The sequence below is a fragment of the Salmo salar genome, chromosome 13 (genome assembly GCF_965601325.2).
Source record: "Salmo salar chromosome 13, fSalSal1, whole genome shotgun sequence".
Lineage (NCBI taxonomy): Eukaryota > Metazoa > Chordata > Actinopteri > Salmoniformes > Salmonidae > Salmo > Salmo salar.
The window spans coordinates 14,021,876-14,033,834 of record NC_138303.1 but is presented as its reverse complement, the minus strand read 5'-3'; the positions used below and the strand labels follow the sequence as shown (position 1 = coordinate 14,033,834).

The 11,959-nt window shown below is 40.5% G+C and overlaps 1 protein-coding gene across 2 annotated transcripts; it reads right to left on the bottom strand.

Moving 5' to 3' along the window:
* Positions 1 to 11,243, bottom strand: LOC106566437 (cytochrome c oxidase subunit 4 isoform 2, mitochondrial). Of its 2 annotated transcripts, none has more exons than XM_014134468.3 (5): positions 11,092 to 11,243; positions 1,273 to 1,375; positions 727 to 891; positions 406 to 537; positions 1 to 297 (listed from the first exon to the last, which is right to left on the bottom strand). In XM_014134468.3, exons 2-5 carry the CDS (start codon positions 1,373 to 1,375, stop codon positions 164 to 166), a joined length of 534 nt encoding a protein of 177 aa, XP_013989943.1. In that variant the 5' UTR covers positions 11,092 to 11,243; the 3' UTR covers positions 1 to 163. The 2 variants fall into 2 exon arrangements, with proteins under 2 accessions (XP_013989943.1, XP_082815966.1); XM_082959840.1 differs by lacking the exon at positions 11,092 to 11,243 and adding an exon at positions 5,607 to 5,816.
* Positions 11,244 to 11,959: the final 716 nt, after the last annotated feature.

Below are 11,959 nucleotides of genomic sequence, written 5' to 3'. Positions count from 1 at the left end.
CGTTTTTGTAATTTTTTACTTAAACAGTATGGGGATGGATTCAGATGGGTAGCTTGCCACTATGGTGGAAGAAGAGGCTGTTGGCTAAACAGAGGCTCAAGGTATTGTCAAGTCCAACCGCTCCTCATTTCAGTACAGTATCCCGTCTTTTCCCTTACTTAATTTACTTCCATTGTTTGTTCTTGTAGTCCCACTTGGCAGAAAAGCCCTCAATTGGGTTGACCCGCATGTCCAGCATCCTCTGAACCTGCTTAGCCTGCCACTCCTCACCAAAAGTGTGAGGTTGAGGTGGGTACACTGTGGGACACATAGGAGAAAGAGAACAGCAGCTTTGAGGATGGAACATGTGTGATACAGGCTCGAGGAAGTCTATCAAGTTTAGCAATCAACCATGAGAATTCTTACCATAGTGGCCCTGCCAAAACACCACCAGACCAGTGATGCCAAAGAAGATGAACATCCCACCAATCACAGTCTTCCACTCATGGGATGGCTTCTTCATCTCAGGGTAAGTGTGGTTGAACTTCAACCTGTACACTGGGACAGAGAAGAAGAAATATTAAGGGTAGCAGGATGAAAGGCTGTAAAATGAGAAGGAATGAGACAGTACATTTTCACTTGCTTTGGCAATGTAAACATTCAGTATGTTTCCCATGCCAATAAAGCTATTTTCATTGAATTTAAAAAAAAAAATGTTTTATTTTAATTGAATTGAGAGGGTATTACAGGCAATTTTTTCCTCCTTGGACAGTGCAGTCCATGGCCCCTTCTCCTTCTGTTTCAGGCTCTTATCCTTAGAATCAAGGACATCAATCCATGCTCTGTCTGGCAGAGGGGTGTCCAGACGATCCCAGTACATTGGCTGGGACATGTCCACCTGGTCAGATACCTCTACAGTACAGGAGAGATAGGGCACATGATTGATTATGTGAGGGGGGGGGGGGGGGGCTGAGGTAAAGGGAGTGGTATGGTTGGTTTAGAGGTTTATAGACGTTAGAGAAGTAGACATTACACTGGGTGGTAAGACCTCAGGTCCTTGCGCTTGTAAAACCATTCACCACTTAAAGCCAACAGCGCCATCTGCTGATAAAACATGCAATGGCACAGTAGGCCATGCCATTTCAAATTCAACTTGCTCGAATAAAATGAGGTTTTACACAACAAACTAGGATATGTGTACTGTGATTATTATTTTTTGTTGATACATTTATACTGAAAATAAATGTTTTTTCCAACAGACAATTATGCATGCAGTGCAATGTCAAAGAATACCGTGGTGGCTATGGCTTGACATCCTCGCACCACTGTTGGTCAGTCCCACCACTGCGCGCCTGGAAAGCAAGAACCCCACTCGTCCTACTGTCAGGTGAAGCATCTGACAGGTGAGGAATAGAGACAGAACAAGATTTTTACCTCAACAAAATGTCTCTACATAACTGATCATTCCATCCGGACCCAATGAGCACCGTCCGACGCTGTTGTCCATGGACGTTGAAAAGACGTCGAAATTTGGTCCATCTGCCCTGGCCTTGATTTAAACATCCACAGACGTCATTTTTTGGTCCAGACCGGCCTTGATTTTAACGTCCACAGACATCCGGTCCAGACCGGACAAAACATTTGAACTAAACATCGACGTCTATAATTGGTTCAGATTTGTACAGTAAAGTAGAGTATAGTTCAGTACAGTAGAGTACAATACAGTACAGAACATAGTAAAGTACAGTATTATGTACTCTATTGTACTGTACCTTACTGTACTCTAATGTACTGAACTAAACCGTGTACTTTACTGTACTGTAATGCCCTCTGTGCTCTACTGCATTGGTTCCCAAATTGGGAACCTAGGGTGGGGCCTGAGTAAAAAAGTTTGGGAACTTCTGCTCTACTGTACTCTACTGTAGTCCAAACTTGTGAAACATAGACGTCTATATTGGTTCAGATGTTTTAAGATCTGGCATGTGTCAGCAACATCTGAGCAGGGGAGCATGATGTGTGTCTTGTTTAGAATAATACCCAGTGTGCTTTGCAAGTGTTCATTTTTTTTACATTTACATTTTGGGTTTTTAGCAGACACTCTTATCCAGAGCAACTTACAGTCAGTGCATTCAATTAAAGGTAAAGCATGGTGGTTCAGTTGGTAGAGCATGGTGTTTGCAACGCCAGGGTTGTGGGTTCGATTCCCACGAGGGACCAGTATGGAGTAAAAATGTATGCATTCACATGAGAATAAGAGCGTCTGCTAAATGACTAAAATGTAAAAAACCACCTATTAATTACACTAATAGCACAACAACAACAAAAATGTTTCCGTAACATTCCTGAGAAGTGCGCTGTTGTTTTTTGTCTGTTCGTCCAATACATTTTAACATGATCATTATCAGTTGTAAAACTTTTGAAAAAGCTAACATAAGTGCATGTGACAGGTAAGAGCAATAATACATATAATATAATGCTTTCTTTATTGACTAGTAGATCAAAGTTAATGTATGAGTGGTTGAAGTTTGTCCATAGAAACAATTAACAAAAAATAATGTATTTTCAGAGTATACGTCTTTTAGCGGTTATTTCAATGTAATTTTGCTCACTGGGGAGGCTTCCTCTTTCATTTTAAAGTGACCAGGTATTTTAACAATAAGCCAAAACTTATCCTCTGCGCAATGCCGTAAAAACAAAGGTTGATGAAAAAGCCTAGCTTCTTTTAGGGACTTCAAAGCAAAGCAAGTTAGGCTAAGTAACTACGCTATGGGAGAGTGGGGTAAGTTGAGCCAAAGGGTTAGTTAAGCTACCCCTTGTTTCTAGCAGTGGTGTAATGTACTTCAGTAAAAATACTTTAAAGTACCACTTAAGTTGTTTTTTGGGGGGTAAGAAGTCCATTAGAGCAGCAGCAAGGGATGAAACAAAATATACAATGACTCTGAAGAGGTACATTCCCACATGAAAAAATCCTACAGTAGTCCGCAAAAACACTAAAGTGAATACTGTTGTATTTACTGTAGTTTTACAGACATGTACTATACTGTAGTATTTACAGTTTACTACAGTCTAAATACTCTAGTAAGAAAAAAACTGTAGTATATACACTATAGTAATTAGTGTAGTGTTTTTTGTGGACTGTAATATACAGTATTATTTACTCTAGTGTTTTTGCGGACATTACTGTTGCATTTTTGTTTTATTGTTTTTGACATAGCAGTGGGGGCTTGTCCTTGAGGAACCCTACTGGACAAAATACTCAAAGAGCACATTTTCCATAACCTGTAGGTAGGTACGTAGGTAAGACTGATGTCTGAATGTAGCCTATAGGGAACACAATATATGTCTATACTTGGCATGTACAGTAGGTCTCTCACTTATGGGTGACACAAATTATGATAAAGGGGAGGGGAATGGGCGGGGTATATGAAGATTGTGTACTGTAGTATATACCATAGTAATTTACTGTAGTGTTTTTGCGGACTGTAGTGTTTCTGTGAACATTACTGTAGTATTTACTGTGGTGGTTTGTGGTATGTAGTATAATGTAGTATTTACTATTGTATTCTACAGTATATTGCAACATTATATAGTAAGTACTACACATGATCGAGGGATACTACAGTGTGTAATATAGTATTCTACAGTATACTACAGTTTACTGCAGAATTCTATAGTAAGTGCTGTAATATTCTATTGTAAACTGTAGTATTTTTTATGTGGGTTTACAAAAAAGAAAACAAACATGTAACTTTGTGAAAGAGAGGCTATGATATAGTAGCATAGGCACACAAGAGCTGTGTTCGAATACTCATACTAACTGCACTAACCGTAAATGTGACATTATTAGTCATAGTATGGATATAGTCAGCATACCAAAAGTTCCCGGATGTCGTACTAAATTCACGAAAATACAAAGTATACTAGCAATGGACACTATTTCTGTGCTTTTAGGACCCATAATGCAATTCTTCAGAAAAATGGCCGTGGCTTCACAAAGTTTTCAAATGTGAAGAAAATGGCGGGAAATATGCAGCCGAAGTCTGAAGAGAGTGGATACAAATTCGTTGCTTTAACTAATTATGACAAATGTTAAGAAGCTGTTGAGCAATGTAATAAAGTAATGACTTTTCAAAATAAGTTACGTTACACGTTACGTTGGCTGACAATTTGTTTCCGAACCACATTACAGCAGTATATACCGGCTATGTAAGTTGACTGTGCCTTCAAAACCGTTTGGAAAATTCCAGAAAATAATGTCATGGCTTTAGAAGCTTCTGATAAGCTAATTGACATCATTTGAGTCAATTGAAGGTGTACCGGTGGATGTATTTCAAGACCTACCTTCAAACTCACTGCCTCTTTGCTTGACATCATGGGAAAATCAAAAGAAATCAGCCAAGACCTTAGAAAACAATTGCAGACCTCCACAAGTCTGGTTCATCCTTGGGAGCAATTTCCAAACGCCTGAAGGTACCAGGTTCATCTGTACAAACAATAGTATGCAAGTATAAACAGCATGGGACCACGCAGCCGTCATACCGCTCAGGAAGGAGACGCGTTCTATCTCCTAGAGATGAACGTACTTTGGCGCGAAAAGTGCAAATCAATCCCAGAACAACAGCAAAGTACCTTGTGAAGGTGCTGGAGGAAACGGGCACACAATTATCTATATCCACAGTAAAACGAGTCCTATATCGACATAACCTGAAAGGCCGCTCAGCCAGGAAGAGGGCACTGCTCCAAAACCGCCATAAAAAAGCCAGACTATGGTTTGCAACTGCACATGGGGACAAAGATTGTGCTTTTTGGAGAAATGTCCTCTGGTCTGATGAAACAAAAATAGAACTGTTTGGCCATAATGACCATCGTTATGTTTGGAGGAAAAAGGGGGAGGCTTGCAAGCCGAAGAACACCATCCCAACCGTGAAGCACGGGGGTGGCAGCACCATGTTGTGGGGGTGCTTTGCTGCAAGAGGGACTGGTGCACTTCACAAAATAGATGGCATCGTGAGGGAGGAAAAAGATGTGGATATATTGAAGCAAGATCTCAAGACATCAGTCAGGAAGTTAAAGCTTAGTCGCAAATGGGTCTTCCAAATGGACAATGACCCCAAGCATACTTCCAAAGTTGTGGCAAAATGGCTTAAGGACAACAAAGTCAAGGTAGTGAAGTGGCCATCACAAAGCTCTGACCTCAATCCCATAGAAAATTTGTGGGCAGACCGTAAAAAGTGTGTGCGAGCATGGAGGCCTACAAACCTGACTCAGTTACACCAGCTCTGTCAGGAGGAATGGGCCAATATTCAATATTCTAAATATTATTCTGACATTTCACATTCTTAAAATAGTCATCCTAACTGATCTAAAACAGGGAATATTTACTAGGATTAAATGTCAGGAATTGTGAAAAACGGAGTTTAAATGTATTTGGCCATGGTGTATGTAAATGTCCGACTTCAACTGTAGGTATTCCTCTTGTCTGTGGATCTATTGGGGCGGTATGCAAATTGGAGTGGGTCTAGGGTGTCAGGTAAGGTAGAGGTGATATAATCCTTAACTAGCCTCTCAAAGCATTTCATGATGACAGAAGTGAGTGCTATGGGGCGATAGTCATTTAGTTCCGTTACCTTTGCTTTCTTGGGTACAGGAACAATCGTGGACATCTTGAAGCAAGTGGGGACAGCAGACTGGGATAGGGAGAGATTGGATATGTCCGTAAACACTCCAGCCAGTTGATCTGCGCATGATCTGAGGATGCGGTTAGGGATGCCGTCTGGGCCGGCAGCCTTGCGAGGGTTAACACGCTTAAATGTCCTTCTCATGTATGCCACAGAGAAGGAGAGCCCACAGTCCTCTGGAGTGGCCCGCGTCGGTGGCACTGTGTTATCCTCAAAGTGGGACGAAGAAGGTGTTTAGCTTGTCTGGGAGCAAGATGTCGATGTCCGTGACGTGGCTGGTTTTCCCCTTTGTAATCTGTAATTGTCTGGAGTCCCTGCCACATACGTGTCGTGTCTGAGCCGTGACGTATGTGGCAGTGATGTTGAAGATAAACGTGTCTCATACTTTGCCAGGTTTTAAAATAGAACATGAAGAGCATCTAACAGATCGTCACTTACTGTAGTTTACTGTTATGACAAGCAAAACTGTCCAATAGAACCATGAAGCAGTATTAACACGACGAAACAGTATTAACACAATGAAGCAGTATTAACACGACGAAGCAGTATGAACACGACAAAACAGTATTAACACGATGAAACAGTATTAACACAATGAAGCAGTATTAACACGACGAAGCATTATGAACACGACGAAACAGTATTAACACGACAAAACAGTATTAACACAATGAAGCAGTATTAACACGACGAAGCAGTATTAACACGACGAAGCAGTATTAACACGACGAAGCAGTATTAACACGGTGAAGCAGTATTAACACGATGAAGCAGTATTAACGCGACGAAACAGTATTAACACGATGACGCAGTATTAACACAACAAAACAGTATTAACACGACGAAGCAGTATTAACACGGTGAAGCAGTATTAACACGACGAAGCAGTATTAACACGATGAAGCAGTATTAACACGACGAAACAGTATTAACACGACGAAGCAGTATTAACACGACAAAACAGTATTAACACGATGAAGCAGTATTAACACGACAAAACAGTATGAACACGAAGAAGCAGTATTAACACGAAGAAGCAGTATTAACACGATGAAGCAGTATTAACACGATGAAGCAGTATTAACACGACAAAACAGTATTAACACGATGAAGCAGTATTAACACGACGAAGCAGTATTAACACGATGAAGCAGTATTGCCACGATGAAGCAGTATTAACACGACAAAACAGTATTAACACGATGAAGCAGTATTAACACGATGAAGCAGTATGAACACGAAGAAGCAGTATTAACACGAAGAAGCAGTATTAACACGACAAAACAGTATTAACACGATGAAGCAGTATTAACACGATGAAGCAGTATTAACACGATGAAGCAGTATTAACACGATGAAGCAGTATTAACACGAAGCAGTATTAACACGAAGCAGTATTAACACGATGAAGCAGTATTAACACGATGAAGCAGTATTAACACGATGAAGCAGTATTAACACGATGAAGCAGTATTAACACGAAGCAGTATGAACACGATGAAGCAGTATGAACACGAAGAAGCAGTATGAACACGAAGAAGCAGTATGAACACGAAGAAGCAGTATTAACACGAAGAAGCAGTATTAACACGAAGAAGCAGTATTAAGACAACAAAAAAGTATTAACACGATGAAGCAGTATGAACACGATGAAGCAGTATGAACACGATGAAGCAGTATTAACACGATGAAGCAGTATGAACACGATGAAGCAGTATGAACACGATGAAGCAGTATGAACACGATGAAGCAGTATTAACACGATGAAGCAGTATTAACACGAAGCAGTATTAACACGATGAAGCAGTATGAACACGATGAAGCAGTATGAACACGATGAAGCAGTATTAACACAACAAAACAGTATTAACACGATGACGCAGTATTAACACAACAAAACAGTATTAACACGATGAAGCAGTATGAACACGATGAAGCAGTATTAACACAACAAAACAGTATTAACACGATGAAGCAGTATTAACACGATGAAGCAGTATTAACACAATGAAGCAGTATTAACACAAAACAGTATTAACACAACAAAACAGTATTAACACGATGAAGCAGTATGAACACGATGAAGCAGTATGAACACGATGAAGCAGTATTATTACGACAAAACAGTATTAACACGATGAAGCAGTATTAACACGATGAAGCAGTATTAACACGACAAAACAGTATTAACACGACAAAACAGTATTAACACGATGAAGCAGTATTAACACGATGAAGCAGTATTAACACGACAAAACAGTATTAACACGACGAAGCAGTATTAACACGATGAAGCAGTATTAACACGACGAAGCAGTATTAACACGACGAAGCAGTATGAACACGATGAAGCAGTTTTAACACGATGAAGCAGTTTGAACACGATGAAGCAGTATGAACACGATGAAGCAGTATGAACACGATGAAGCAGTATGAACACGATGAAGCAGTATTAACACGAAGAAGCAGTATTAACACGAAGAAGCAGTAATAACACGAAGAAGCAGTATGAACACGATGAAGCAGTATTAACACGATGAAGCAGTATTAACACGATGAAGCAGTATTAACACGGTGAAGCAGTATAAACACGGTGAAGCAGTATAAACACGATGAAGCAGTATTAACACGACAAAACAGTATTAACACGACGAAGCAGTATTAACACAACAAAACAGTATTAACACGATGAAGCAGTATGAACACGATGAAGCAGTATTAACACAACAAAACAGTATTAACACGATGACGCAGTATTAACACAACAAAACAGTATTAACACGATGAAGCAGTATGAACACGATGAAGCAGTATTAACACAACAAAACAGTATTAACACGATGAAGCAGTATTAACACGATAAAGCAGTATTAACACGATGAAGCAGTATTAACACAATGAAGCAGTATTAACACAAAACAGTATTAACACAACAAAACAGTATTAACACGATGAAGCAGTATGAACACGATGAAGCAGTATTAACACGATGAAGCAGTATTAACACGATGAAGCAGTATTAACACGACAAAACAGTATTAACACGACAAAACAGTATTAACACGATGAAGCAGTATTAACACGACGAAGCAGTATTAACACGACAAAACAGTATTAACACGACGAAGCAGTATTAACACGACGAAGCAGTATGAACACGATGAAGCAGTTTGAACACGATGAAGCAGTTTGAACACGATGAAGCAGTTTGAACACGATGAAGCAGTATGAACACGATGAAGCAGTATGAACACGATGAAGCAGTTTGAACACGATGAAGCAGTTTGAACACGATGAAGCAGTTTGAACACGATGAAGCAGTATGAACACGATGAAGCAGTATGAACACGATGAAGCAGTATTAACACGATGAAGCAGTATTTCATCAAGCAAACACAGAATGTCTAGGCTGTGCAAATATATATATATTTAATTAAATGAACAAAATATTGAATTGGCTTAGTCTTGTTTTTTTTCTGTGTTTGAAAAACAACATATTTAAGTAATCCAATGGACTTGCGCATCGTCAATGGGACTACTCACAGCGGAAACTTACAGTGTATCATTGCTATGCACCATTACCATTTCTACAGTGTATCATTGCTATGCACCATTACCATTTCTACAGTGTATCATTGCTATGCACCATTACCATTTCTACAGTGTATCATTGCTATGCACCCTTGCCATTTCTACAGTGTATCATTGCTATGCACCATTGCCATTTCTACAGTGTATCATTGCTATGCACCATTACCATTTCTACAGTGTATCATTGCTATGCACCATTACCATTTCTACAGTGTATCATTGCTATGCACCGTTACCATTTCTACAGTGTATCATTGCTATGCACCATTGCCATTTCTACAGTGTATCATTGCGCATCATAGCCTACCTACAGTAGTGTAATGGAGGAGCGCATCATCAGTGGACTCATCACAGGCTAATGTTACTTGGCCTAACGTTGTTATAATGTTTTGCTAGCTAGCGCACGTTAACTTACAGTGTACCATTGCTATGCATAGCCTACTGTTTTGAACTTGGACTTGCAGCAGCAGGCACGGGATCGTCTCTGACGACGTATTCACAGGTCCGACTGTGTTGGCTGGGAGCCAATGATAGCGTCAATAATGTATTAAGTATTGACACTTGTCTTCTCATCCGCCGCGCTTCCCGACCTTCAATGAAATGTAGCCTACTGTGAGCGTTGTTATTTTTTTTATTTTGTCTTTGTCCTAAACGGGTCTGCAATGCTTAAATAGCCTTTTGCTCCCATACATTCCCATACAAATGTTTCCCATACGTTTGTTCGACAATTCCGCCTTGATACTCTCATCTCCCCAGATCTCCAGTGAGGTCTCCATTTCACATACAGTCCACGTCGCCCCTTAGCCCTTATTCCAACACTTTTCTTGGTATTTTTAGCTAATTTTGCTATTTAATAGTATGTCTACCTAAAGTTAACTGGCTAACAAAAGTTTAATGACCAACAGAAAATAACGAACGTGTTGCCGGTCACATTACCTCCTACCCTGGTCCTAAATCTTGGATCCACAGCCCAGGCATTGACCAGGACTCGTTTACGTTTCACACATGCTTTATAGCGCGGATCAGGGTACCTGAACGCTCCAGGATCTGGATCTTACAGGGGTTAAGGGAAAGCGCCCTTAATTACACTTTAGCCCCCCACTCCAGGCTGAGACTAAACTAAAACCAGGGTAGGATTCAGAAAGGCTGGGAATACCAGATCATTTAGGTGATTTGTTTGTATTGCAAGAGTAATACTCTCTGTCTGTCTGTCTGTGTCTCTCTTTCTCACTCTCTTTCTCTCACACACACACACACACACACACACACCAGCCAGGAACATTTTTGAAAACTGGCAGTTGGTCAACATTAGCAGCCACGTCACCACGTCTAAAGGACCTCCACTCACAGACGGACAGACAAACAGACACGGACCATTACACATTTATGAGACACACTTTGAGACATTTATGCAAAATCATTTGTGCAGACATATTTTTATCAAGGAGTACAGTGTGATTTGTTCTCCAAATATGGAGTTGCGTCTGTCTTTTGTTAAGGCACAAATGTTTACAAATGAAACTTGTGGAGAATTGAGTTAACTATTTAGACGGCCAATGCCCTAATGCATAATTACAAAAGGCATTGAGAGAGATTACAATTATTTGTATACAAATACAGTATTGCATACCATTAACACAATCCATTTTCCTCTCAACAGCCTGACAAGGAATAGTATTAATGCTCATGCCTTTAAAAACATTTTTGTTTGTTTGTAGAAGTCTCTGTCTGCACAGTCTGTGTTAGAAGTTTAGATAGCCCTCCCAACCCAACCCAGCCCCTGTCTGACCCAAATAGCTAGTCCTCTCTGACCCCAAAGGTTCTGAAGTCATCGGGTACTCACATTTGTCCTGAGAGAGTGGACCTTGAGAAAAACAATATGGACAAAAAAGTTGACCCGCTCTTCAGCGATTGCCTGCTTTGGCGGACTGTTGCTGTGTCTCAGCTTTGGTTCTTGGTGAGAGAATGGGAGGGCTAAAGGCAGGGAGGGGGTGTGTGAGAGCTAATAGAGACTAAACCCGTACAAGTAAACAATCTGAGGAAGCATGCGACACTACTGGCAGACTAGAGCAGGGATAGGATTGTACTGTAAAATATTTCTATTCCACTCTCTCTTTAATAATTTTCTCCTTTCCACCTTCACAGATCTTACAGAGATCTCCACTGTGACAGAAACGGGGAGCCTCTGGAATGCAGAAAGGGTTACTTTAGGTCAGTTTTATTGTAAGAACGAGGGATCTTAGAAAAGAGTTGCTTTAACAGTGAAAAGGAAATGGAAAAACATCTCTAGAGAGAGAGAGAAAGAGACCAAGAGAGGCCGTGTGAAAGGTTGAAAGAGAGAGACCAAGAGAGGGTAAGAAAAAGAGTGAGATGTGAACCTCCGGTATTTGGGGAGGAAGAGTGGGGTGTTAGAAAAACAGTACTGTATGCTGTTTAGCAAGCAAATGTAGACAGCAGCTCTTAACTCAGAGGCATCTCTCTCTCTCTCTCTCTCTCTCTCTCTCTCTCTCTCTCTCTCTCTCTCTCTCTCTCTCTCTCTCTCTCTCTCTCTCTCTCTCTCTCTCTCTCTCTCTCTCTCTCTCTCTCTCTCTCTCTCTCTCTCTCTCTCTCTCTCTCTCTCTCTCTCTCTCTCTCTCTCTCTCTCTCTCTCTCTCTCTCTCTCTCTCTCTCTCTCTCTCTCTCTCTCTCTCTCTCTCTCTCTCTCTCTCTCT

Bases quoted from the DNA above. Each gene is read 5' to 3' on its own strand.
- LOC106566437 (XM_082959840.1), bottom strand. From the start codon at position 5,801: ATGAGAAGGACATTTAAGCGTGTTAACCCTCGCAAGGCTGCCGGCCCA. The intron at 1,376-5,606 runs GTAACGGAACTA...CTCACCTGTCAG, and splicing joins CTGTACCCAAGAAAGCAAAG to ATGCTTCACCTGACAGTAGG. The intron at 538-726 runs GTAATACCCTCT...TCTCTGTCCCAG, and splicing joins CAAGGAGGAAAAAATTGCCT to TGTACAGGTTGAAGTTCAAC.